The sequence below is a fragment of the Bombina bombina genome, chromosome 6, assembly GCF_027579735.1.
Source record: "Bombina bombina isolate aBomBom1 chromosome 6, aBomBom1.pri, whole genome shotgun sequence".
NCBI classification, from domain to species: domain Eukaryota; kingdom Metazoa; phylum Chordata; class Amphibia; order Anura; family Bombinatoridae; genus Bombina; species Bombina bombina.
The window spans coordinates 1,038,782,805-1,038,809,038 of NC_069504.1; the positions used below are offsets into that span (position 1 = coordinate 1,038,782,805).

Below are 26,234 nucleotides of genomic sequence, written 5' to 3' on the forward strand. Positions count from 1 at the left end.
GACGACAAACAAAGAAGATGTTTGTCTGAAATCTTTTGTAGCCTCTAAATAGAATTTTAGAGCACGGACTACGTCCAAATTGTGTAACAAACGTTCCTTCTTTGAAACTGGATTCGGACATAAAGAAGGTACAACTATCTCCTGGTTAATATTCTTGTTAGAAACAACCTTTGGAAGAAAACCAGGCTTAGTACGCAAAACCACCTTATCTGCATGGAACACCAGATAAGGCTGAGAACACTGCAAAGCAGATAACTCTGAAACTCTTCTAGCAGAAGAAATAGCAACCAAAAACAAAACTTTCCAAGATAGTAACTTAATATCTATGGAATGTAAAGGTTCAAACGGAACCCCTTGAAGAACTGAAAGAACTAGATTTAGACTCCAGGGAGGAGTCAAAGGTCTGTAAACAGGCTTGATCCTAACCAGAGCCTGAACAAATGCTTGAACATCTGGCACAGCTGCCAGTCTTTTATGTAGTAAGACAGATAAAGCAGAGATCTGTCCCTTTAGAGAACTTGCAGATAATCCTTCCTCCAAACCTTCTTGTAGAAAGGAGAGAATCTTAGGAATTTTTATCTTATTCCATGGGAACCCTTTGGATTCACACCAACAGATATATCTTTTCCATATTTTATGGTAAATCTTTCTAGTTACTGGTTTTCTGGCCTGAACTAGAGTATCTATCACAGAATCTGAAAACCCACGCTTTGATAGGATCAAGCGTTCAATCTCCAAGCCGTCAGCTGGAGGGAGACCAGATTTGGATGTTCGAATGGACCCTGAACAAGAAGGTCCTGTCTCAAAGGTAGCTTCCATGGTGGAACCGATGACATATTCACCAGGTCTGCATACCAAGTCCTGCGTGGCCACGCAGGAGCTATCAAGATCTCCGAGGCCCTCTCCTGTTTGATCCTGGCTACAAGCCTGGGAATGAGAGGAAACGGTGGAAATACATAAGCTAGGTTGAAGGTCCAAGGTGCTACTAGTGCATCTACTAGAGTCGCCTTGGGATCCCTGGATCTGGACCCGTAGCAAGGAACCTTGAAGTTCTGACGAGACGCCATCAGATCCATGTCTGGAATGCCCCATAATTGAATCAACTGGGCAAAAATCTCCGGGTGGAGTTCCCACTCCCCCGGATGGAATGTCTGACAACTCAGATAATCCGCCTCCCAGTTTACCACTCCTGGGATGTGGATCGCAGATAGGTGGCAGGAGTGATCCTCTGCCCATTTTATGATTTTGGTCACGTCTCTCATCGCCAGGGAACTCCTTGTTCCCCCCTGATGGTTGATGTAAGCAACCGTCATCATGAATCTTATGAATCTGGCCTTTGCTAGTCGAGGCCAAGCCCTGAGAGTATTGAATATCGCTCTCAGTTCCAGAATGTTTATCGGGAGAAGAGACTCTTCCCGAGACCATAGACCCTGAGCTTTCAGGGAGTCCCAGACCGCGCCCCAGCCCACTAGACTGGCGTCGGTCGTGACGATGACCCACTCTGGTCTGCGGAAGCTCATTCCCTGGGACAGGTGATCCTGGGTTAGCCACCAACGGAGTGAGTGTCTGGTCTTTTGATCTACTTGAATCACTGGAGATAAGTCTGTATAGTCCCCATTCCACTGTTTGAGCATGCACAGTTGTAATGGTCTTAGATGAATTTGTGCAAAAGGAACTATGTCCATTGCTACAACCATCAACCCTACTACTTCCATGCACTGCGCTATGGAAGGACGTGGAACAGAATGAAGAACTTGACAAGTGCTTAGAAGTTTTGATTTTCTGACCTCTGTCAGAAAAATCCTCATTTCTAAGGAATCTATTATTGTTCCCAAGAAGGGAACTCTTGTTGACGGAGACAGAGAACTTTTTTCTATGTTCACCTTCCATCCGTGTGATCTGAGAAAGGCTAGAACGATGTCTGTATGAGCCTTTGCTTTTGACAGGGACGACGCTTGCATTAGAATGTCGTCCAAGTATGGTACTACTGCAATGCCCCTCGGTCTTAGAACCGCTAGAAGGGACCCGAGTACCTTTGTGAAAATCCTTGGAGCAGTGGCTAACCCGAATGGGAGGGCCACAAACTGGTAATGTTTGTCCAGAAAGGCAAACCTTAGGAACTGATGATGTTCTTTGTGGATAGGAATATGTAGGTACGCATCCTTTAGATCCACGGTAGTCATAAATTGACCTTCCTGGATAGTGGGTAGAATCGCTCGAATCGTTTCCATCTTGAACGATGGTACCCTGAGAAATTTGTTTAGGATCTTCAAATCCAAAATCGGTCTGAAGGTTCCCTCTTTTTTGGGAACTACGAACAGATTTCAATAAAATCCCATTCCTTGTTCCTTTATTGGAACTGGGTGTATCACTCCCATCTTTAACAGGTCTTCTACACAATGTAAGAACGCCTGTCTCTTTATTTGGTTTAAGGATAAGTGAGACATGTGGAACCTTCCCCTTGGGGGTAGTTCCCTGAATTCCAGAAGATAACCCTGAGAAACTATTTCTAGTGCCCAGGGATCCTGAACATCTCTTGCCCAAGCCTGAGCAAAGAGAGAGAGTCTGCCCCCTACTAGATCCGGTCCCGGATCGGGGGCTACTCCTTCATGCTGTTTTGTTAGCAGCAGCAGGCTTCTTGGCCTGCTTACCCTTGTTCCAGCCTTGCATCGGTTTCCAGGCTGGTTTGGGTTGTGAGGCATTACCCTCTTGCTTAGAGGATGCAGAATTAGAGGCCGGTCCGTTCCTGAAATTGCGAAAGGAACGAAAATTAGACTTATTCTTGGCCTTGAAAGGCCTATCTTGTGGAAGGCCGTGGCCCTTTCCCCCAGTGATGTCTGAGATAATCTCTTTCAATTCTGGTCCAAATAGAGTTTTACCTTTGAAAGGGATGTTAAGCAATTTTGTCTTGGATGATACATCCGCTGACCAAGACTTTAGCCAAAGCGCTCTGCGCGCCACAATTGCAAACCCTGAATTTTTCGCCGCTAATCTAGCTAATTGCAAAGCGGCATCTAAAATAAAAGAGTTAGCCAACTTAAGTGCGTGAACTCTGTCCATAACCTCCTCATATGGAGTCTCTCTACTGAGCGACTTTTCTAGTTCTTCGAACCAGAACCACGCTGCTGTAGTGACAGGAACAATGCACGAAATGGGTTGTAGAAGGTAACCTTGCTGCACAAAAATCTTTTTAAGCAAACCCTCCAATTTTTTATCCATAGGATCTTTGAAAGCACAACTATCCTCGATAGGAATAGTAGTGCGCTTGTTTAGAGTAGAAACTGCCCCCTCGACCTTAGGGACTGTCTGCCATAAGTCCTTTCTGGGGTCGACCATAGGAAATAATTTCTTAAATATAGGGGGGGGAACAAAAGGTATGCCGGGCTTTTCCCACTCCTTATTTACTATATCCGCCACCCGCTTGGGTATAGGAAAAGCGTCGGGGTGCACCGGAACCTCTAGGAACTTGTCCATCTTGCATAATTTCTCTGGAATGACCAAGTTGTCACAATCATCCAGAGTAGATAACACCTCCTTAAGCAGTGCGCGGAGATGTTCTAATTTAAATTTAAATGTCACAACATCAGGTTCAGCTTGTTGAGAAATTTTTCCTGAATCTGAAATTTCCCCATCTGACAAAACCTCCCTCATGGCCACTTCAGATTGGTGTGAGGGTATGACAGAACAATTATCATCAGCGCCCTCCTGCTCTTCAGTGTTTAAAACAGAGCAATCGTGCTTTCTCTGATATGTAGGCATTTTGGATAAAATATTTGCTATGGAGTTATCCATTACCGCCGTCAATTGTTGCATGGTAATAAGCATTGGCGCGCTAGATGTACTAGGGGCCTCCTGCGTGGGCAAAACTGGTGTAGACACAGTAGGAGATGATGTAGTATCATGTCTACTCCCCTCATCTGAGGAATCATCTTGGGCAATTTCATTATCTGTGGCAGTACTGTCCTTACTTTGTTTGGACGCTATGGCACAATTATCACACAAATTTAAATGGGGAGACACATTGGCTTTCATACATATAGAACATAGCTTATCCGAAGGCACAGACATGTTAAACAGGCATAAACTTGTCAATAAAGCACAAAAACCGTTTTCAAACAAAACCGTTACTGTCTCTTTAAATTTTAAACAGAAACACTTTATTACTGAATATGTGAAAAAGTATGAAGGAATTGTTCAAAAATTACCAAAATTTCACCACAGTGTCTTAAAGCATTAAGAGTATTGCACACCAATTTTCAGAGCTTTAACCCTTAAAATATGGGAATACGATACCAAATGAAGCCTTCTAGAAACTTTTCCAGCTATTTTCAGATCCTCACACATGCATCTGCATGTCTTGCTCTCAAAAACAACTGCGCAGTAATGGCGCGAAAATGAGGCTCAGCCTACAACTGGGAAGGCCCTCCCTGACTGGAAAAGGTGTCTAACATAGTGCCTGCCGTTAAAAAACGTTCCCCAAGTTTATAAATGTGAATTATCAGCATAAACATGTATAAAATGTCCAAATAAAGCAATCGATTTAGCCCATAAAAGTGTCTACCAGTTTTATAGCCCATATTAAGCCCTTTATTCTGTTTGCTTGACTAAGAAAATGGCTTACCGGTCCCCATGAGGGGAAATGACAGCCTTCCAGCATTACATGGTCTTGTTAGAAATATGGCTAGTCATACCTTAAGCAGAAAAGTCTGCTAACTGTTTACCCCAACTGAAGTTACTTCATCTCAACAGTCCTATGTGGAAACAGCAATCGATTTTAGTTACTGTCTGCTAAAATCATCTTCCTCTCACAAACAGAAATCTTCATCCTTTTCTGTTTCAGAGTAAATAGTACATACCAGTACTATTTTAAAATAACAAACACTTGATAGAAGAATAAAAAACTACATTTAAACACCAAAAAACAGAATTTATGCTTACCTGATAAATTACTTTCTCCAACGGTGTTTCCGGTCCACGGTGTCATCCATTACTTGTGGGATATTCTCCTCCCCCACAGGGAAAGGCAAGGAGAGCACACAGCAAGAGCTGTCCATATAGTCCCTCCCAGGCTCCGCCCCCCCAGTCATTCGACCGACGGTTAGAAGAAAAAAAGGAGAAACTATAGTGTGCTGTGGTGTATAGAGAAAGAAATTCTTCAAACCTGATTAAAAAACCAGGGTGGGCCGTGGACCGGACACACCATTGGAGAAAGTAATTTATCAGGTAAGCATAAATTCTGTTTTCTCCAACATTGGTGTGTCCGGTCCACGGTGTCATCCATTACTTGTGGGAACCAATACCAAAGCTTTAGGACACGGATGAAGGGAGGGAGCAAATCAGGTTACCTAAACAGTAGGCACCACGGCTTGCAAAACCTTTCTCCCAAAAATAGCCTCCGAAGAAGCAAAAGTATCAAATTTGTAGAATTTGGACAAAGTGTGCAGAGAAGACCAGGTCGCTGCCTTACATATCTGATCAACAGAAGCCTCGTTCTTGAAGGCCCATGTGGAAGCCACAGCCCTAGTAGAGTGAGCTGTGATTCGTTCAGGAGGCTGCCGTCCGGCAGTCTCGTAAGCCAATCGTATGATGCTTTTCAGCCAAAAGGAAAGAGAGGTAGCAGTAGCTTTTTTGACCTCTCCTCTTGCTAGAATAAACTACAAACAGAGAAGACGTTTGTCTGAAATCCTTTGTTGCTTCTAAATAGAACTTTAAAGCACGGACTACATCTAAATTGTGTAACAAGCGTTCCTTCTTTGAAACTGGATTCGGACACAAAGAAGGCACAACTATTTCCTGGTTAATATTCTTGTTGGAAACAACCTTTGGAAGGAAACCAGGTTTAGTACGCAAAACAACCTTATCTGAATGGAACACCAGATAGGGCGGATTACACTGCAGAGCAGATAATTCAGAAACTCTTCTAGCAGAAGAATAGCAACCAAAAACAGAACTTTCCAAGATAACAACTTGATATCTATGGAATGTAAGGGTTCAAACGGAACCCCTTGAAGAACTGAAAGAACCAAATTTAGACTCCAGGGAGGAGTCAAGGGTCTGTAAACAGGCTTGATCCTGACCAAAGCCTGAACAAAAGCTTGAACATCTGGCACAGCTGCCAGTCGTTTGTGTAACAAGACAGATAAAGCAGAAATATGTCCTTTTAGAGAACTCGCTGATAATCCCTTATCCAAACCTTCTTGGAGAAAGGAAAGGATCCTAGGAATTTTAATCTTACTCCATGAGAATCCCTTGGATTCACACCAACAGATATATCTTTTCCATATTTTATGGTAATCTTTCTAGTCACAGGTTTTCTGGCTTGTACCAGAGTATCTATCACAGAATCCGAAAACCCACACTTAGACAAAATCAAGCGTTCAATTTCCAAGCAGTCAGCTGGAGAGAAACTAGATTTGGATGTTCGAATGGACCTTGTACTAGAAGATCCTGTCTCAAAGGTAGCTTCCATGGTGGAGCCGATGACATATTCACCAGGTCTGCATACCAAGTCCTGCGTGGCCACGCAGGAGCTATCAAAATCACCGAGGCCTTCTCCTGTTTGATCCTGGCTACCAGCCTGGGAATGAGAAGGAACGGTGGAAACGCATAAGCTAGGTTGAAAGTCCAAGGCGCCACTAATGCATCCACTAGAGTCGCCTTGGGATCCCTGGATCTGGACCCGTAGCAAGGAACCTTGAAGTTCTGATGAGACGCCATCAGATCCATGTCTGGAATGCCCCATAATTGGGTCAACTGGGCAAACACCTCCGGGTGGAGTTCCCACTCCCCGGGATGAAAGGTCTGACGACTCAGATAATCCACCTCCCAGTTTTCCACTCCTGGGATGTGGATCGCAGACAGGTGGTAGGAGTGATCCTCCGCCCATTTGATGATCTTGGTCACCTCTCTCATCGCCAGGGAACTCCTTGTTCCCCCCTGATGGTTGAAGTAAGCAACAGTCGTCATGTTGTCTGATTGGAATCTTATGAATCTGGCCTTTGCTAGTTGAGGCCAAGCCCGGAGAGCATTGAATATCGCTCTCAGTTCCAGGATGTTTATCGGGAGAAGAGACTCTTCCCGAGACCATAGACCCTGAGCTTTCAGGGAATCCCAGACTGCGCCCCAGCCTAATAGACTGGCGTCGGTCATGACAATGACCCATTCTGGTCTGCGGAAGCTCATTCCCTGGGACAGGTGATCCTGAGTCAGCCACCAACGGAGTGAGTCTCTGGTCTTCTGATCTACTTGAATCACTGGAGACAAGTCTGTATAGTCCCCATTCCACTGTTTGAGCATGCACAGTTGTAATGGTCTTAGATGAATTCGCGCAAAAAGAACTATGTCCATTGTTGCAACCATCAACCCTACTACTTCCATGCACTGAGCTATGGAAGGCCGTAGAACAGAGTGAAGAACTTGACAAGCGTTTTAGAAGCTTTGACTCTCTGACATCTGTCAGGAAAATCTTCATTTCTAAAGAATCTATTATTGTTCCCAAGAAAGGGACTCTTGTTGACGGAGACGGGGAACTTTTTTCTATGTTCACCTACCACCCGTGAGATCTGAGAAAGGCTAGAACAATGTCTGTGTGAGCCTTTGTCTTTGAAAGAGACAACGCTTGAATTAGGATGTCGTCCAAGTAAGGTGCCACTGCAATGCCCCTGGGTCTTAGAACCGCTAGAAGGGACCCGAGCACCTTTGTGAAAATCCTTGGAGCAGTGGCTAGTCCAAATGGGAGAGCCACAATAGGTAATGTTTGTCCAGAAAGGCGAACCTTAGGAACTGATGATGATCTTTGTGGATAGGAATATGCAGATACGCATCCTTTAGATCCACGGTAGTCATAAATTGACCCTCCTGGATTGTAGGTAAAATCGTTCGAATAGTTTCCATTTTGAACGATGGCACTCTGAGAAATTTGTTTAGAATTTTTAAATCCAGAATTGGTCTGAAAGTTCCCTCTTTTTTTGGGAACAGATTTGAGTAAAAACCCCTGACCTTGTTCCACAGTTGGAACTGGGAGTATCACTCCCATCTTTAACAGGTCTTCTACACAATGTAAGAATGCCTGTCTCTTTACTTGGTTTGAAGATAAGTGAGACATGTGGAACCTTCCCCTTGGGGGTAGTTCCTTGAATTCTAGAAGATAACCCTGAGAGACTATTTCTAGTGCCCAGGGATCCTGAACATCTCTTGCCCAAGCCTGAGCAAAGAGAGAGAGTCTGCCCCCTACTAGATCCGGTTCCGGATCGGGGGCTACCTCTTCATGCTGTCTTGGTAGCAGCAGCAGGTTTTTTGGCCTGTTTACCCTTGTTCCAGCCTTGCATTGATTTCCAAGCTGGTTTAGTCTGGGAAGCGTTACCCTCTTGTCTAGAGGCTGCCGAGTTGGAAGCCGGTCCGTTCCTGAAATTGTGAAAGGAACGAAAATTGGACTTATTCTTAGCCTTGAAAGGTTTATCTTGTGGGAGGGCATGGCCCTTTCCCCCAGTGATGACTGAAATAATCTCTTTCAATTCTGGCCCAAAAGGGGTCTTACCTTTGAAAGGGGTATTAAGCAATTTTGTCTTGGAAGATACATCTGCCGACCAAGACTTTAGCCAGAGCGCTCTGCGCGTCACAATTGTAAACCCTGAATTTTATGCCGCTAACCTCGCTAACTGCAAAGCGGCGTCTAAAATAAAGGAATTAGCTAACTTAAGTGCGTAAATTCTGTCCATGACTTCCTCATACGGAGTCTCCCTACTGAGCGACTTTTCCAGTTCCTCGAACCAGAACCACGCCGCTGTAGTGACAGGAATAATGCACGAAATAGGTTGAAGGAGGTAACCTTGCTGTACAAAAATCTTTTTAAGCAAACCCTCCAATTTTTTTATCCATAGGATCTTTGAAAGCACAATTGTCCTCAATAGGAATGGTCGTGCGCTTGGCTAGAATAGAAAACTCCCCCTCGACCTTAGGGACTGTTTGCCATGTGTCCTTCCTGGGGTCGACCATAGGGAACAATTTCTTAAATATAGGAGGAGGGACAAAAGGTATGCCTGGCTTCTCCCACTCCTTATTCACTATGTCCGCCACCCGTTTAGGTATCGGAAAAGCATCAGGGTGCACAATTTTTCTGGGTTGACCAGATTGTCACAATCATCCAGAGTAGATAGCACCTCCTTAAGTAATGCGCGGAGATGCTCTAATTTAAATTTAAATGTCACAACATCAGGTTCTGCCTGCTGAGAAATTCTTCCTGTATCAGAAATTTCCCCATCTGACAAACCCTCCCTCACTGCCACTTCAGATTGGTGTGAGGGTATGACAGAAAAATTATCATCAGCGCCCTCCTGCTCTACAGTGTTTAAAACAGAGCAATCGCGCTTTCTCTGAAATGCTGGCATTTTGGATAAAATATTAGCTATGGAGTTATCCATTACTGCCGTCAATTACTGCATAGCAACAAGCATTGGCGCGCTAGAAGTACTAGGGGTCGCCTGAGCGGGCATAACTGGTATAGACACAGAAGGAGATGATGTAGAACTATGTCTACTTCCTTCATCTGAGGAATCATCCTGGGCAACTTTACAATTTGTGACAGTTCTGTCCTTACTTTGTTTGGACGCAATGGCACAATTATCACACTATATTTGAAGGGGGAACCACATTGGCTACCATACATACAGAACATGATCTATCTGAAGGTACAGACATGTTAAACTGGCTTAAACTGGTTAATAAAGCACAAAAACCGTTTTAAAACAAAGCCGTTACTGTCTCTTTAAATGTTAAACAGGGCACACTTTATTACTGAATATGTGAAAAACTATGAAGGAATTATCCAATCTTTACCAAATTTTCACCACAGTGTCTTAATACATTCAAAGTATTGCACCCCAATTTTCAAGCTGTTAACCCTTAAAATGTTTTTAATTTTAACCCCCTTACAGTCCCAGCCACAGCCTTTGCTGCAACTTCACCAATCCCAGGGGGGTATATGATACCAAATGAAGCCTTCTAGGAACGTTTTTAGTGGATTCCAGACCCTCACACATGCAGCTGCATGTACTGAACTCAAAATTAACTGCACAGTAATGGCGCGAAAATGAGGCTCTGCCTACTACAGAGAAAGGCCCTTCCTGACTGGGAAGGTGTCTTAACAAGTGCCTGGTGCTAAAAACGTTCCCCAATGTTATAAAAGTGTGGAATACAACTTCAAACTGCATATAATACTTAAATAAAGCAATCGATTTAGCCCCTAAAAGTGTCTACCAGTTTATAGCCCATAATAAGCCCTTTATTCTGTTTGAGTCTAAGAAAATGGCTTACCAATCCCCATGAGGGGAAAATGACAGCCTTCCAGCATTACACAGTCTTGTTAGAAAATGGCTAGTCATACCTTGAGCAGAAAAGTCTGCAAACTGTTCCCCCCAACTGAAGTTCTCTCATCTCAACAGTCCTATGTGGAAACAGCAAACGATTTTAGTAACTGCTGCTAAAATCATAATCCTCTCACAAACAGAAATCTTCATCTCTTTCTGTTTCAGAGTAAATAGTACATACCAGCACTATTTTAAAATAACAAACTCTTGATAGAAGAATAAAAAACTACAACTAAACACCACAAACTCCTCACCATCCCCGAGGAGATGCTACTTGTTCAGAGCGGCAAGGAGAATGACTGGGGGGGCGGAGCCTGGGAGGGACTATATGGACAGCTCTTGCTGTGTGCTCTCCTTGCCTTTCCCTGTGGGGGAGGAGAATATCCCACAAGTAATGGACGACACCGTGGACCGGACACACCAATGTTGGAGAAAACTCTTAACCATCTCCGTGGAGATGTTGCCTGTGCAACGGCAAAGAGAATGACTGGTGTGGGCGGAGCCTAGGAGGGACTATATGGCCAGCTTTGCTGGGACTCTTTGCCATTTCCTGTTGGGGAAGAGATATTTCCACAAGTAAGGATGACGCCGTGGACCGGACACACCAATGTTGGAGAAATCATAGTAATATCATATGAGACTGATGCAGCTAGAAGTTATTACTCCGCTTTATATTGATTGCAGAATCTTATTTGTAGAAACCAGGAGTGTTTATTAAAACTAGCACTGTATTCCTCCAATATAGTAGTGGAGATAAGTCAGTTTTTCTGTTTTTCCTCCCTTATGTATTTTCTACGCTCCTTTTGACAGGCAGACCCTTGAGAGGTTACTGTTGCTGTGTGTATAGATTGTTTTGTTTTTTGGCTGCTTATAAGTAGTAGGGATAGCAAATAAAGTCACATATCCACTCTCATCTGCGACACGTATGTAGATGGAAAGAGGGGTTTAGTCCTTCATGATAAGCTAGAGCCTATATTGCAAGGAAGTTCTGTGTTCAAATCATCATTATATTTATCTTAAGCCTAGATCAACATGAAGAGAGGTATAAGTTGTGCAGCTTATAATAAAATGAGTTATCTCCGGTCTGTTAATAAAGATTTGCTAACATTATGCTGATGTCAGTTACAGCTTCATCATTTTATAATTAGGGGTTATATGCCCTAAGCAAATGGGTTATTATCATTTATTATGCATGGCTGTCTATATTCCTGTTATCAGTAATTCCGGTGTGCAGATAAATTTAAGGGTTCTCACCTTCATTTTTTTTTAAATACCTTAGAGGTGTATTACCCTTTTCCAGCTGTGAATGGTGTCCATCATGTGTACATTATAAACGGCTTGTTGTCAGGCCTTAGTCAGGTAGGCAACGTGGCCAAACTCAATTTAGGAGCCCTTGTGATGCCGCAGGTCAAAGGCAGAACGGTAAGTACTTAACTCCTCTCAAGAGTCTTCTCATTTACAGGTATTAGGGAGCTGCATTATGGACTTGTTTTCCAACGCTGAGTGTTGTATAATCCGGAAATTGGAGAAGAGGTCTATGCAGCCATGTTCCTGCACGGCCAAACTCAGCCCCCCCCCCCCCCACACACACACACACACATTTCAGATTGTTTTAATTGTTTACCTAAAGATTCCCTCCCTGTGTTGTGATTTTTTTTTTTAGCTTTTAGGGTCTTGTTGCTCTAGGCTACAACCTTGTGAAAGACTGGGTGTTTCTGTTTCAAAAGAGCTATGTGTGTGGTGACATCTCTGGCACTCCCACTAAAGGCTTAGGGATGACATTTGCTAGGTCACCAATGATCCCCAGCCTGTAGTTTGGGGAATCACCAAAAACAACTACTGATCAGCAATCCCCCTGCATTACAATGCATCATCATGTGCATCCATATGGTTAACTACCCTCCATACTGCCTTCACTTCATTGATCTTCCCATGACCAACATCCATTAATCTCTCTAGTTGTCCCTACTTTATCAAACTTTTGTGGTTAAACAGTCTCCCATTTTTTCAAAGCTTCAAGTGTTCTGTGTTGTTAAGGTAAGCTTATCCCCTTCCATCATAAAAATTCCACACCTTCAGAACACCTTCTGCTCATGCACATACAAACAATTCTACAAGTTCTAGGAACAAGGCCCATCTTGTCATTTTGCACTGATAAATCTGAGATCTGGATTGTAACTCAATATAAGCGTTAATGAATACTCCCATGATCATTCAGAAATCATAACGTAATAATAATATTCAAAAAATTACTCTAATTGTGATTTTATTTGCACAATAAAATTTATAAAGTAAATAATTGGGCTTACCTGGATGGAAAGTATTGTGGAGTAGGCACATAGTAGTTGTGATGAAAAGAAAAATGTGCTGAAGCTCCAGAGTAGTCTTGGTGCCCAAAGTTATTAGGCTGGTAAGTGTGTGGTTGAGGCAGACTAGGAGGTGGAGGCACGTGTGGTCTGCTATAGGCCTGGCTGCCATATTGGCTTTGTAAAGCATTGTCAGGAATGTAGTATACTGACTGCATTGAACTCTGGTTGCTCATATAATGAATGTTGCTCCCTACCGGAACAACTGGAGGTTGTTGAATAATGTGTGTTTGTCCTGAATTAGGTACAGATACAGCAGGATACATTTCTTGGGGTTGCACAGGGGCTAATTGTTGGACATTTACTTGATAACACTGGACTGGGATCTGTGCAGAATTTCCAACACTGGTTGATATCATTGTGTTAGAAGTCAGATTCTGAAAAGACTGTGGTAACTCTTGCACTGGAGCAGCTCCTTCACCTTTAGACACAAAAAAGGAAATTTATTCTTACCTGATAAATTTGTTTCTTTAAAGATACAATGAGTCCACGGATTTCATCCTTACTTGTGGGATATCACCTCCTGGTCAGCAGGAGGAGGCAAAGAGCACCACAATAGAGCTGTATATATAGCTCCTCCATTCCCTCCCACTCCAGTCATTCGACCGAAGTTAGGAAGAGAAAGGAAAAGCCAAGGTGCAGAGGTGACTGAAGTTTAACAAAAATAAAAACCTGTCTCATAAAAACAGGGTGGGCCGTGGACTCATCGTATCTTAAAAGAAACAAATTTATCAGGTAAGAATAAATTTCCTTTTCTTTTAAAAGATACGATGAGTCCACGGATTTCATCCTTACTTGTGGGATACAATACCAATGCTATAGTACACGGATAAAAAGGGAGGGACAAGACAGGGAACCTAAACGGAAGGCACCACCACTTGAAGAACTTTCCTCCCCAAAACAGCCTCAGACGAGGCAAAAGTATCAAATTTGTAAAATTTGGAAATAGTGTGAAGAGACGACCAAGTTGCAGCTTTGCAAATCTGTTCAACAGAAGCATCATTTTTGAATGCCCATGAGGAAGCCACAGCCCTAGTGGAATGAGCCATAATTCGTTCAGGAGGCTGCTGACCAGCAGTCTCATATGCAAAATGGATGATACTCTTCAGCCAAAAAGAAAGCGAGGTAGCCGTAGCTTTCTGACCCCTACGTTTCCCTGGAAAAACAACAAACAAGGAAGACGATTGACGAAAATCCTTAGTCACCTGTAAGTAGAACTTCAAGGCACGAACCACGTCCAAATTATGTAACAGACGCTCCTTCTTAGAAGAAGGATTAGGACACAAGGAAGGAACAACAATTTCCTGATTAATATTTTTATTTGAAACAACCTTAGAAAGAAAACCAGGTTTAGCACGTAACACCACCTTATCGGAATGAAAAATAAGATAAGGAGAATCACATTGTAATGCCGAAAGCTCAGAAACTATGCGAGCAGAAGAAATAGCAACCAAAAATAAAACTTTCCAAGTTAACTTAATATCTATGGAATGCATAGGTTCAAACGGAACCCCTTGAAGAACTTTAAGAACTAAATTCAAACTCCAAGGAGGAGCAATTGGTCTAAACACAGGCCTGATTCTAGTCAGAGCCTGACAAAAAGCTTGAACATCCGGAACATCTGCCAGACGCTTGTGTAACAAAATAGATAAAGCAGAAATCTGTCCCTTTAAGGAACTTGCTGACAACCCTTTCTCCAATCCATCTTGGAGAAAAGACAAAACCCTGGGAATCCTAACCCTACTCCATGAGTAGCCCTTGGATTCGCACCAATAAAGATATTTACGCCATATCTTATGGTACATTTTTCTAGTAACAGGCTTACGTGCCTGAATCTAGGTATCTATGACCGAATTAGAAAACCCTTGCTTAGATAAAAACATAATTTATGCTTACCTGATAAATTTATTTCTCTTGTAGTGTATCCAGTCCACGGATCATCCATTACTTGTGGGATATTCTCCTTCCCAACAGGAAGTTGCAAGAGGATCACCCACAGCAGAGCTGCTATATAGCTCCTCCCCTAACTGCCATATCCAGTCATTCGACCGAAACAAGCCGAGAAAGGAGAAACCATAGGGTGCAGTGGTGACTGAAGTTTAATTAAAATTTAGACCTGCCTTAAAATGACAGGGCGGGCCGTGGACTGGATACACTACAAGAGAAATAAATTTATCAGGTAAGCATAAATTATGTTTTCTCTTGTTAAGTGTATCCAGTCCACAGATCATCCATTACTTGTGGGATACCAATACCAAAGCTTAAGTACACGGATGATGGGAGGGACAAGGCAGGAAGTTAAACGGAAGGAACCACTGCCTGTAGAACCTTTCTCCCAAAAACAGCCTCCGAAGAAGCAAAAGTATCAAATTTGTAAAATTTTGAAAAGGTATGAAGCGAAGACCAAGTCGCAGCCTTGCAAATCTGTTCAACAGAAGCCTCATTTTTAAAGGCCCAGGTGGAAGCCACAGCTCTAGTAGAATGAGCTGTAATTCTTTCAGGGGGCTGCTGTCCAGCAGTCTCATATGCTAAACGGATTATACTCCGAAGCCAAAAAGAAAGAGAGGTTGCCGAGGCCTTTTGACCTCTCCTCTGTCCAGAGTAAATAACAAACAGGTGAGATGTTTGGCGAAAATCTTTAGTAGCCTGCAAGTAAGACTTCAATGCACGGACTACGTCTAGATTATGCAAAAGACGTTCCTTCTTTGATGAAGGATTAGGGCATAATGATGGAACAACAATCTCTTGATTGAAACCACCTTAGGTAAAAACCCAGGTTTTGTACGCAGAACTACTTTATCTGAATGAAAGATCAGATAAGGAGAATCACAATGTAAGGCAGATAACTCCGAGACTCTTCGAGCCGAGGAAATAGCCATCAGAAAAAGAACTTTCCATGATAGAAGTTTGATATCAATAGAATGAAGGGGTTCAAACGGAACCCCTTGAAGAACTTTAAGAACCAAGTTTAAGCTCCATGGGGGAGCAACAGGTTTAAACACAGGCTTAATTCTAACTAAAGCCTGACAAAATGCCTGAACGTCTGGAACTTCTGCCAGACGCTTGTGTAAAAGAACAGACAGAGCAGAAATCTGTCCCTTTAAAGAACTAGCTGACCCTCTTGGAGGAAGGACAATATCCTAGGAATCCTAACCCTACTCCATGAGTAATTCTTGGATTCACACCAATGAAGATATTTACGCCAAATCTTGTGGTAAATTTTGCTGGTGACAGGCTTTCGTGCCTGTATTAAGGTATCAATTACTGATTCGGAGAAGCCACGCTTTGATAGGATCAAGCGTTCAATCTCCATGCAGTCAGTCTCAAAGAAAGTAGATTCGGATGATTGAAAGGACCTTCTATTAGAAGGTCTTGTCTCAGAGGCAGAGTCCATGGTGGAAAGGATGACATGTCCACTAGGTCTGCATACCAGGTCCTGCGTGGCCACACATGCGCTATCAATATCACCGATGCTCTCGCCTGTTTGATTTTGGCAATCAGACGAGGGAGCAGAGGAAACGGTGGAAACACATAGGCCAGGTTGAAGAATCAAGGCGCTGCTAGAGCATCTATCAGTGCAGCTTCTGGGTCCCTGGACCTGGATCCGTAACAAGGAAGCTTGGCGTTCTGGCGAGACGCCATGAGATCCAGTTCTGGTTTGCCCCAACGGAGAACCAATTGAGCAAACACCTCCGGATGGAGTTCCCACTCCCCCGGATGAAAAGTCTGATGACTTAGAAAATCCGCCTCCCAGTCCTCTACCCCTGGGATATGGATCGCTGATAGGTGGCAAGAGTGAGTCTCTGCCCAGCGAATTATCTTGGAGACTTCTGACATCGCTAGGGAACTCCTGGTCCCCCCTTGATGGATGATGTAAGCCACAGTCGTGATGTTGTCCGACTGAAATCTGATGAACCTCAGTGTTGCTAACTGAGGCCAAGCTAGAAAAGCATTGAATATTGCTCTTAACTCTAGAATATTTATTGGGAGGAGTTTCTCCTCCTGAGTCCATGAACCCTGAGCCTTCAGGGAGTTCCAGACTGCACCCCAACCTAGAAGGCTGGCGTCTGTTGTTACAATGGTCCAATCTGTCCTGCGAAAGGTCATACCTTTGGACAGATGGACCCGAGATAACCACCAGAGAAGAGAATCTCTGGTTTTCTGATCCAGATTTAGTAGAGGGGACAAATCTGTGTAATCCCCATTCCACTGACTGAGCATGCATAATTGCAGCGGTCTGAGACGCAGGCGCGCAAATGGCACTATGTCCATCGCCGCTACCATTAAGCCGATTACTTCCATGCACTGAGCCACCTTGGGGCGCGGAATGGAGTGAAGAACACGGCAAGCATTTAGAAGTTTTGATAATCTGGACTCCGTCAGGTAAATTTTCATTTCTATAGAATCTATCAGAGTCCCTAGGAAGGAAACCCTTGTGAGAGGAGATAGAGAACTCTTTTCTTCGTTCACTTTCCACCCATGCGACCTCAGAAATGCCAGAACTATCTCTGTATGAGACTTGGCAATTTGAAAGCTTGACGCCTGTATCAGGATGTCGTCTAGGTAAGGAGCCACCGCTATGCCTCGCGGTCTTAGAACCGCCAGAAGTGAGCCCAGAACCTTTGTAAAAATTCTTGGGGCTGTAGCCAACCCGAATGGAAGAGCTACAAACTGGTAATGCCTGTCTAGAAAGGCAAACCTCAGGAACCGATGATGATTCTTGTGGATCGGAATGTGAAGGTAGGCATCCTTTAAGTCCACTGTGGTCATGTACTGACCCTCTTGGATCATGGGTAAAATGGTTCGAATAGTTTCCATCTTGAATGATGGAACTCTGAGGAATTTGTTTAGGATCTTTAGATCCAAAATTGGTCTGAAGGTTCCCTCTTTTTTGGGAACCACAAACAGATTTGAATAAAACCCCTGTCCTTGTTCCGTCCGCGGAACTGGATGGATCACTCCCATTACAAGGAGGTCTTGCACGCAGCTTAGGAATGCCTCTTTCTTTATCTGGTTTGCAGATAATCTTGAAAGGTGAAATCTCCCTTGTGGGGGAGAAGCTTTGAAGTCCAGAAGATATCCCTGAGATATGATCTCCAACGCCCAGGGATCCTGAACATCTCTTGCCCACGCCTGGGTGAAGAGAGAGAGTCTGCCCCCTACTAGATCCGTTGTCGGATAGGGGGCCGCTCCTTCATGCTGTCTTGGAGGCAGCAGCAGGCTTTCGGCCTGCTTGCCCTTGTTCCAGGACTGGGTAGGTTTCCAGGCCTGCTTAGATTGAGGAAAAGTTCCCTCTTGTTTTGAAGTAGAGGGAGCTGATCCTGCACCTGCCTTGAAATTTCGAAAGGCACGAAAATTAGACTGTTTGGCCCTTGATTTGGCCCTGCCCTGAGGAAGGGTATGACCCTCACCTCCAGTAATGTCAGCAATAATTTCTTTCAAACCAGGCCCGAATAAGGTCTGCCCCTTGAAAGGAATGTTAAGTAATTTAGACTTTGAAGTCACATCAGCTGACCAGGATTTAAGCCATAGCGCCCTACGCGCCTGGATGGCGAATCCGGAATTCTTAGCCGTTAGTTTAGTCAAATGAACAATGGCATCAGAAACAAATGAGTTAGCTAGCTTAAGTGTTCTAAGCTTGTCAATAATTTCAGTCAATGGAGCTGTATGGATGGCCTCTTCCAGGGCCTCAAACCAGAACGCCGCCGCAGCAGTGAGCATTGCTGTAAAATAAAAACCTTGTTGAATAAACATTTTCTTAAGGTAACCCTCTAATTTTTTATCCATTGGATCTGAAAAAGCACAACTGTCCTCAACCGGGATAGTGGTACGCTTTGCTAAAGTAGAAACTGCTCCCTCCACCTTAGGGACTGTCTGCCATAAGTCCCGTGTAGTGGCATCTATTGGAAACATTTTTCTAAATATAGGAGGTGGGGAAAAGGGCACACCGGGTCTATCCCACTCCTTACTAATAATTTCTGTAAGCCTTTTAGGTATTGGAAAAACATCAGTACTCACCGGCACTGCATAGTATTTATCCAGCCTACACAATTTCTCTGGCACTGCAATTGTGTCACAGTCATTCAGAGCAGCTAATACCTCCCCAAGTAACACACGGAGGTTCTCAAGCTTAAATTTAAAATTAGAAATCTCTGAATCAGGTCTCCCCCCGATTCAGAGACGTCACCCACAGACTGAAGCTCTCAGGTTCTGCATATTGTGACGCAGTATCAGACATGGCTCTTACAGCATCTACGCACTCTGTATCTCATCTAACCCCAGAGCTATCGCGCTTGCCTCTCAATTCAGGCAATCTGGCTAATACCTGTGACAGGGTATTATTCATGATTGCAGCCATGTCCTGCAAAGTAATCGCTATGAGCATCCCTGATGTACTTGGCGCCATATTAGCGTGCGTCCCTCGAGCGGGAGGCGAAGGGTCCGACACGTGGGGAGAGTTAGTCGGCATAACTTCCCCCTCGACAGACCCCTCTGGTGACAATTCTTTTATAGATAAAGACTGATCTTTACTGTTTAAGGTGAAATCAATACATTTAGTACACATTCTCCTATGGGGCTCCACCATGGCTTTTAAACATAATGAACAAGTAGTTTCCTCTGTGTCAGACATGTTTGTACAGACTAGCAATGAGACTAGCAAGCTTGGAAAACACTTTAAACAAAGTTAACAAGCAATATAAAAAACGTTACTGTGCCTTTAAGGGAAACAAATTTTGGCAAAATTTGAAATAACAGTGAAAAAAGGCAGTTACACTAACGAAGTTTTTACAGTGTATGTAACAAGTTAGCAGAGCATTGCACCCACTTGGAAATGGATGATTAACCCCTTAATACAAAAAAACAGATTAACAAAACGAAAAATATGTTTTTTAAACAGTCATAACAACTGCCACAGCTCCTACTTTTGAAGCCTTTTGAGCCCATCAGAGATGTCCTATAGCATGCAGGGGACTGCTGAGGGAAGCTGAATGTCACAGTTTGTAATTTTAACTGCACCAACTGTAACTTTTATACTATAACAGTGGAAAGCCTCTGTTTCTAGGCAAAAATAAAGCCAGCCATGTGGAAAAAACTAGGCCCCAATAAGTTTTATCACCAAAGCATATATAAAAATGATTAAACATGCCAGCAAACGTTTTATATTACACTTTTATAAGAGTATGTATCTCTGTTAATAAGCCTGATACCAGTCGCTATTAAATCACTGCATTTAGGCTTAACTTACATTAATCCGGTATCAGCAGCATTTTTCTAGCTTGTTCCATCCCTAGAAATATGTTTACTGCACATACCTTATTGCAGGAAAACCTGCACGCCATTCCCTCTCTGAAGTTACCTCACTCCTCAGAATATGTGAGAACGGCAATGGATCTTAGTTACTTCTGCCAAGATCATAGAAATCACAGGCAGATTCTTCTTCTAATGCTGCCTTTGATAAAACAGTACACTCTGGTACCATTTAAAAATAACAAACTTTTGATTGAAGTTAAGAAACTAACTATAATACACCACTCTCCTCTTACTACGTCCATCTTTGTTGAGAGTTGCAAGAGAATGACTGGGTATGGCAGTTAGGGGAGGAGCTATATAGCAGCTCTACTGTGGGTGATCCTCTTGCAACTTCCTGTTGGGAAGGAGAATATCCCACAAGTAATGGATGATCCGTGGACTGGATACACTTAACAAGAGAAATTAAGCGTTCAATCTCCAAGCAGTTAGCTGCAGAGAAACTAGATTCGGCTGATGGAAGGGTCCCTGAATGAGAAGGTCTTTCCTCAATGGAAGCTTCCACGGTGGCTGAGATGACATGTGAACCAGATCGGCATACCAAGTCCTGCGAGGCCACGCAGGAGCGATGAGGATCACCAAAGCCCTCTCCTGTTTGACTCAAGCAATCACCCGGGGAAGGAGAGCAAATGGAGGGAACACATAAGCGAGGCTGAAAGACCAAGGTACTGCCAAGGCATCTATAAGGCTCGGCCTGGGGATCCCTGGACCTGGACCCGTATCTCGGAAGCTTGGCATTCTGACGAGACGCCATAAGATCCAACTCCGGCCTGCCCCATCTGAGAATCAGGTTGGCAAATACCTCCGGATGGAGTTCCCATTCTCCCGGATTAAATGTCTGTCTGCTCAGAAAATCAGCTTCCCAGTTTTCCACACCTGGGATGTAGTTCGCCGACAGATAACAAAAGTGAGACTCCCACTGAATTATCTTGGCTACTTCTGTCATCGCTAAGGAACTCCTTGTTCCTCCCTGATTATTGATGTAAGCTACAGTCGTAATGCTGTCCGACTGGAATCTGATGAATTTGGCTGAAGCCAACTGAGGCCAAGCCTGAAGCGCATTGAATATTGCTCTCAACTCTAGGATATTGATGGGAAGTAGAGACTCCGTTCGAGTCCATACACCCTGGGCCCTCAGGGAGTTCCAAACTGCTCCCCATCCTATTAGGCTGGCATCTGTTGTCACTATCACCCATGAGGGTCTGCGGAAGCATGTCCCCTGGGATAGATGATCCAGCGACAACCACCATAGAAGAGAGTCCCTTGTCTTCTGATCTAGATTTATTTGAGGAGACAAATTTGTATAATCTCCATTCCACTGTCTGAGCATGTTCAGTTGCAGAGGTCTGAGATGAAACTGAGCAAACGGAATGATGTCCATTGATGCTACCATCAATCCAATTACCTCCATGCACTGAGCCACTGATGGCCGAGGATTTGTCTGAAGGGCTCGGCATGTGTTCAGAATCTTTCATTTTCTTACCTCCGTCAAAGAGATTTTCATGGATAGAGAGTCGATTAGAGTTCCCAAGAAAGGAACCCGAAGAAAGGAACCTAGCAAACTCTTTTCCAGATTTACCTTCCACCCATGAGTCCTCAGGAAGGATAGAACAATGTAGGTATGAGACTTTGCTAGCTGATAAGACAACGCCTGGATCAGAATATTGCAATGCCCCACGGTCTCAGAACCGCCAGCAGAGACCCCAGAACCGTTGTGAAAATTATGGGTGCCGTGGCCAGACCGAAAGGAAGAGCCACAAACTGAAAATGTTTGTCCAGAAAGGCAAACCTCAGGAACTTGTGATGATCTCTGTGGATAGGAACATGAAGATATGCATCCTTTAGATCCACGGTAGTCATAAATTGACCCTCCTGGATCAATGGAAGAATGGTACGAATAGTTTAGATGAAACTCTGAGAAACTTGTTTAGACTCTTGAGATCTAAGATAGGTCTGAAAGTTCCCTCTTTTTTGGGAACTACAAACAGATTTGAATAAAACCCGTCTCTGCTCCTGAATTGGAACGGGACAAATTACTCCCATGGAGGATAGGTCTCTTACACAGCGTAAGAAGCCTCTCTCTTCATCTGGTCTACAGACAATCGAGAAAGAAGAAACCTTCCTCTGGGGGAATTTCTGAATTCCAGCTTGTATCCCTGAGACACTATCTGTAATGCCCAGGGATCCTGAACATCTCTTATCCAAGCCTGGATGAAGAAAGACAGTCTGCCCCCTACTAGATCTGGTCCCGGATCGGAGGCCAAACCTTCATGCTGACTTGGGAGCAGCAGCAGGCTTCTTGGATTGTTTACCCTTGTTCCAAGACTGGTTTGGTCTCCAGGTAGATTTGGCTTGTGAATAGTTACTTTCCTGTTTAGAAGAAGAGGAAGGGGGGTTCCCTTAAAGTTTCGAAAGGCACAAAAATTACTCTGTCGACCCCTCTGTTTGGATTTCTTATCCTGAGGGAGGGAATGACCCTTACCTCTTGTGATGTCAGAAATAATCTCCTTCAGGTCAGGCCCAAACAGGGTCTTCCCCTTGTAAGGAATAGCCAAAAGCTTAGATTTAGATGACACATCCGCAGACCAAGATTTCAACCATAAGGCTCTGCGCGCTAAGATGGAGAATCCTGAACTCTTAGCCGCCAATTTGGTAATCTGCAGAGAAGCATCCGTAACAAAAGAATTAGCCAATTTAAGAGCTTTAATTCTATCCTGTATCTCTTCCAAAGAAGTCTCAGTCTTAAGAGATTCTTCCAGGGCATCAAACCAATAAGCAGCCGCAGTTGTAACCATGACAATACAGGCCGCCGGTTGCAAAAGCAACCCCTGATGAACATAAAGCTTCTTAAGGAGACCCTCTAATTTCTTATCCATAGGGTCCTTGAAGGCACAACTATCCTCAATAGGGATAGTAGTTTGTTTAGCTAAGGTGGAAATAGCTCCTTCCACCTTAGGAACCGTCTGCCAAGAATCCCTGATAGCATCCGCTATAGGATACATCTTCTTGAAAACGGGAGAAGGGGAGAATGGAATACCTGGTATCTCCAATTCCTTAGCAATAATCTCTGAAGTTCTCTTGGGAACTGGAAAAACATCTGAATAAGAAGGAACTTCTAGATATCTGTCCAACTTACTCAATTGTTCTGGAGGAACTACAATGGAATCGCAGTCGTCCAGAGTCACCAAAACCTCCCTCAATAACAGATGGAGGTGTTCTAGCTTAAACCGGAAGGAAACCACTTCTGAATCTGTCAGCAGCAAGGCGCTTTCCGATTCAGAAAGTTCGCCTTCAGATAGGTCCTCCAATTCTGAGTCCTGTGACGGTACATCTGATATCGCCATTAAAGCATCAGAAGCCGTATTGACCATGAGGGCGCCCTTCCTTCTGCGTTTGCCTTGCAATACGGGAAAGGCAGATAACGCTTCTGAAAGTGTAGATGACATAACTGCAGCTATGTCCTTTAGTGTAATCGCAGACAAAGCTGATATTGGACTGCGCCTGAGCAGGCGTTAAGGACTGTGACGCTTGGGGAGAAAGTTGTGGCATACTCTGAATCTCAGCGGTAGAACCCTGAGAAGCATCCGCTTTTGCCAAATCTTTATAAAAAAACATTTGTTCTCTAAACTGCAATGCCCTCTCAGTACATGAGGGACAAAAAGTAACAGGAGGTTCCACAGTGGCATTCAAACATAATGAACATGTAACATTCAGAATATCATCCATGTCAACAAATTAAGCAAAACAAATTTGGTCGTGGATTGCAAACAAAAAATAATCTATTCTGACTGTAAGCAAAAAAACTGCTGAAAAATAATGTGTAACTGTGCCTTTAAATTTGTATTAATAAATTAACAGCACTCACACTCCAGCATATCTAGCACGGGACATATACAAGAAAAAACCAAAGACTTATTGTTATTTTTTTTAAAAAAAACACTCCTGCCATTAAACCAAAGAGCCTTTGCTGCCTCAACAGCTCTGCTGAGGCGCTTACCTGCTCCTCGTGACTCCGATCTCTGTCCCCAAGTTTACCCTGCCTAAGACCACTTGATTCAATATATAACCATGCGGTCTTGGCAGCTAGCAAAAACACAGATCCGCTCCGTAAGGTCTCTTGTAGAAAACTAACTGCACAGCGTTTCCTGAGTGCGCAAAGCTAACTCCGCCCTTCGTGGGCGTGAACTAACGCGCTAGTGCATTCTGCCGAATAAAACCGCGCTCCGTATGTCCCAGCATAAGTAGCTGAACAATACCATTCGGTCTGGCCACGAAAAGTGCACCCAAAACACGCTCCGGAACCTCACAATAACAATTACCCCTACACTGGAGTCTTGCTCCGAAAACAGGGTCCTCAGCGTCAGGCCCACAGTCTATCTGCATTCTAGAAACAAAGAGCATACAGTGTCCCTTTGTCCTGTTAAACAAAAACTTCCCATGTTCTGAACTTCCCCCACCGCATCTTCCCATGTAGAGAATAGAGAAGCCCTGAGGTGTATGTGAAACTAAGGAAGTCAGAGGAATAAAAGTAGCAGCAGTTTCTGAGTTAGTTCTGTCCCAGAAAATAAACTGCACATACCTTAGTGCTGATCGACAGCATGAACAGTCCCACAGCATCAAGAAGTCTTCTTTCCTTCCTGCCATTCTGTGGAGACATACAGGGTCTTAGTTAATAATTGCTAAGACCATCATGAGAAGGGCAGCACACAGTATGGGAGGCACAGTGAGAAATTAAAGGGCCACTAAACCCCAAAAAATTATTTTATGATTCAGATAGAAAATACAATTTTAAACAACTTGCTAATTTACTAATATTATCTAATTTGCTTAATTTTTTAGATATTCTTTGCTGAAGAAATAGCAATGCACATGAGTGAGCCAATCACACGAGGCATCTATGTGCAGCCACCAATCAGCAGCTACTGAGCCTATCTAGATATGCTTTTCAGCAAAGAATATCAAGAGTATGAAGCAAATTAGATAATAGAAGTAAATTAGAAAGTTGTTTATAATCGCATGCTCTTTCTGAATCACAACAGAAAAAAATGTGGGTTTCATGTCCATTTAATCCCACCAGTTCACAATGCTTTAAAGCCACCTGTAGCTCTGCTATCTAGAGGCTGAAGAGGAATACGGCTACACCCTGAGTAAAATAGCACTCACTGGTACCATTTTAAAAATAATAAACTCTTCATTGAAGAATCTAAACTAACACCTCACTTTACCTCTTCCTACACTAACACAGGCAAAGAGAATGACTGGAGTGGGAGGGAAGGGAGGAGCTATATATACAGCTCTGCTGTGGTGCTCTTTGCCTCCTCCTGCTGACCAGGAGGTGATATCCCACAAGTAAGGATGAAACCCGTGGACTCATCGTATCTTTTAAAAGAAATCAAGAACTAATTTGTGAGATCATCAAGATTTCATAAATATAAAAACACAATTTATGCTTACCTGATAAATTTATTTCTCTTGTGGTGTATCCAGTCCACGGATCATCCATTACTTGTGGGATATTCTCATTCATTCCCAACAGGAAGTTGCAAGAGGACACCCACAGCAGAGCTGTAATATAGCTCCTCCCCTAACTGTCATAGCCAGTCATTCAACCGAAAACAAGCCGAGAAAGGAGGAACCATAGGGTGCAGTGGTTACTGTAGTTTAAATTTAAAAATTACCTGCCTTAAAATTACAGGGCGGGCCGTGGACTGGATACACCACAAGAGAAATAAATTTATCAGGTAAGCATAAATTGTGTTTTCTCTTGTAAGGTGTATCTAGTCCACGGATCATCCATTACTTGTGGGATACCAATACCAAAGCTAAAGTACACGGATGAAGGGAGGGACAAGGCAGGAACTTAAATGGAAGGCACCACTGCCTGTAAAACCTCTCTCCCAAATATAGCCTCTGAAGAAGCAAAAGTATCAAATTTGTAAAATTTTTAAAAAATATGAAGCGAAGACCAAGTCTTCACCTTGCAAATCTGATCAAAAGAAGCCTCATTTTTAAAGGCCCAAGTGGAAGCCACAGCTCTAGTGGAATGAGCTGTAATCCTTTCAGGAGGCTGCTGTCCAGCAGTCTCATAGGCTAAGCGGATTAAGCTTCTTAGTCAAAAAGAAAAAGAGGTTGCCGAAGCCTTTTGACCTCTCCTCTGTTCAGAGTAGACAACAAACAAAGCAGATGTTTGACGAAA

At 43.5% G+C, this 26,234-nt stretch overlaps 1 protein-coding gene across 1 annotated transcript in view; it reads right to left on the reverse strand.

Moving 5' to 3' along the window:
• The window catches only part of SOX30 (SRY-box transcription factor 30), a 95,253-nt gene that overhangs the window by 14,595 nt on the left and 54,424 nt on the right, over positions 1-26,234 (reverse strand). Inside the window, exon 3 of the mRNA XM_053719667.1 lies at positions 12,674-13,151. Within this exon, the coding sequence (XP_053575642.1) occupies positions 12,674-13,151 (478 nt within the window). The remainder of the gene's footprint in view (positions 1-12,673; positions 13,152-26,234) is intronic.